Source organism: Carlito syrichta, unplaced genomic scaffold (genome assembly GCF_000164805.1).
Source record: "Carlito syrichta isolate Samal-C Ts95f unplaced genomic scaffold, Tarsius_syrichta-2.0.1 Scaffold302419, whole genome shotgun sequence".
Taxonomy (NCBI): Eukaryota; Metazoa; Chordata; class Mammalia; order Primates; family Tarsiidae; genus Carlito; species Carlito syrichta.
Window position 1 is genome coordinate 266,524 of NW_007246515.1, and position 543 is coordinate 267,066.

Consider the following 543-nt stretch of genomic DNA (forward strand, 5'->3'; position numbering starts at 1 on the left):
ATTTTTGAGTCGGAGTCTCACTCTGTCGCCCAGGCTGGAGTGCAGTGGCCGCTCCCGGCCTCGACCTGCTGGGCTCCGGCGATCCTTCCGCCTCAGTCATCCAAGGAGCCGGAACTACAGGCGCGCGCTACCACGCCGGGCTCGGCGTTTTCAAGAAACACCAAGAGGCCCCGGAACACCATCGTCTTTAGCCCCGTGTGTGTCCCTCTGTCGGAGACGCGCAGCAGCACCGAGCGGCGCCCGACGGACCGCCCCGACACGCGAGGCCCCCACGGGCACCCGCGCCGCCCTCTCCCTCGGGGCCACACCCACCGACCCACCTCCATCGCGGCCCCTGCCGCGCTCGCCCCTCCCAGCCACCCTCGCGCCGCACCGCCCCGTCTCGTGACCCCCGAGCAAACACTCCTCCCCGCCCCGGACGGCGTCTTTCCGGCCTGGCGCCCCGCCCCCGCTTCCGAGGGCACCGCAGCACTAGCGCGCCTGCTTGCACGCGATTGGCTGGAGTGCGCGTCACTCCAGGAGCCTTGCTCGCCATTGGTTGGC

The 543-nt window shown here is 71.1% G+C and overlaps 1 protein-coding gene across 1 annotated transcript in view; it reads left to right on the forward strand.

The window, feature by feature from the left end:
* Positions 1-543, forward strand: part of LOC103258951 (M-phase phosphoprotein 8-like) — a 20,759-nt gene that overhangs the window by 2,328 nt on the left and 17,888 nt on the right. The window contains exon 3 of the mRNA XM_021711632.1: positions 121-537. Within this exon, the coding sequence (XP_021567307.1) occupies positions 121-537 (417 nt within the window). The remainder of the gene's footprint in view (positions 1-120; positions 538-543) is intronic.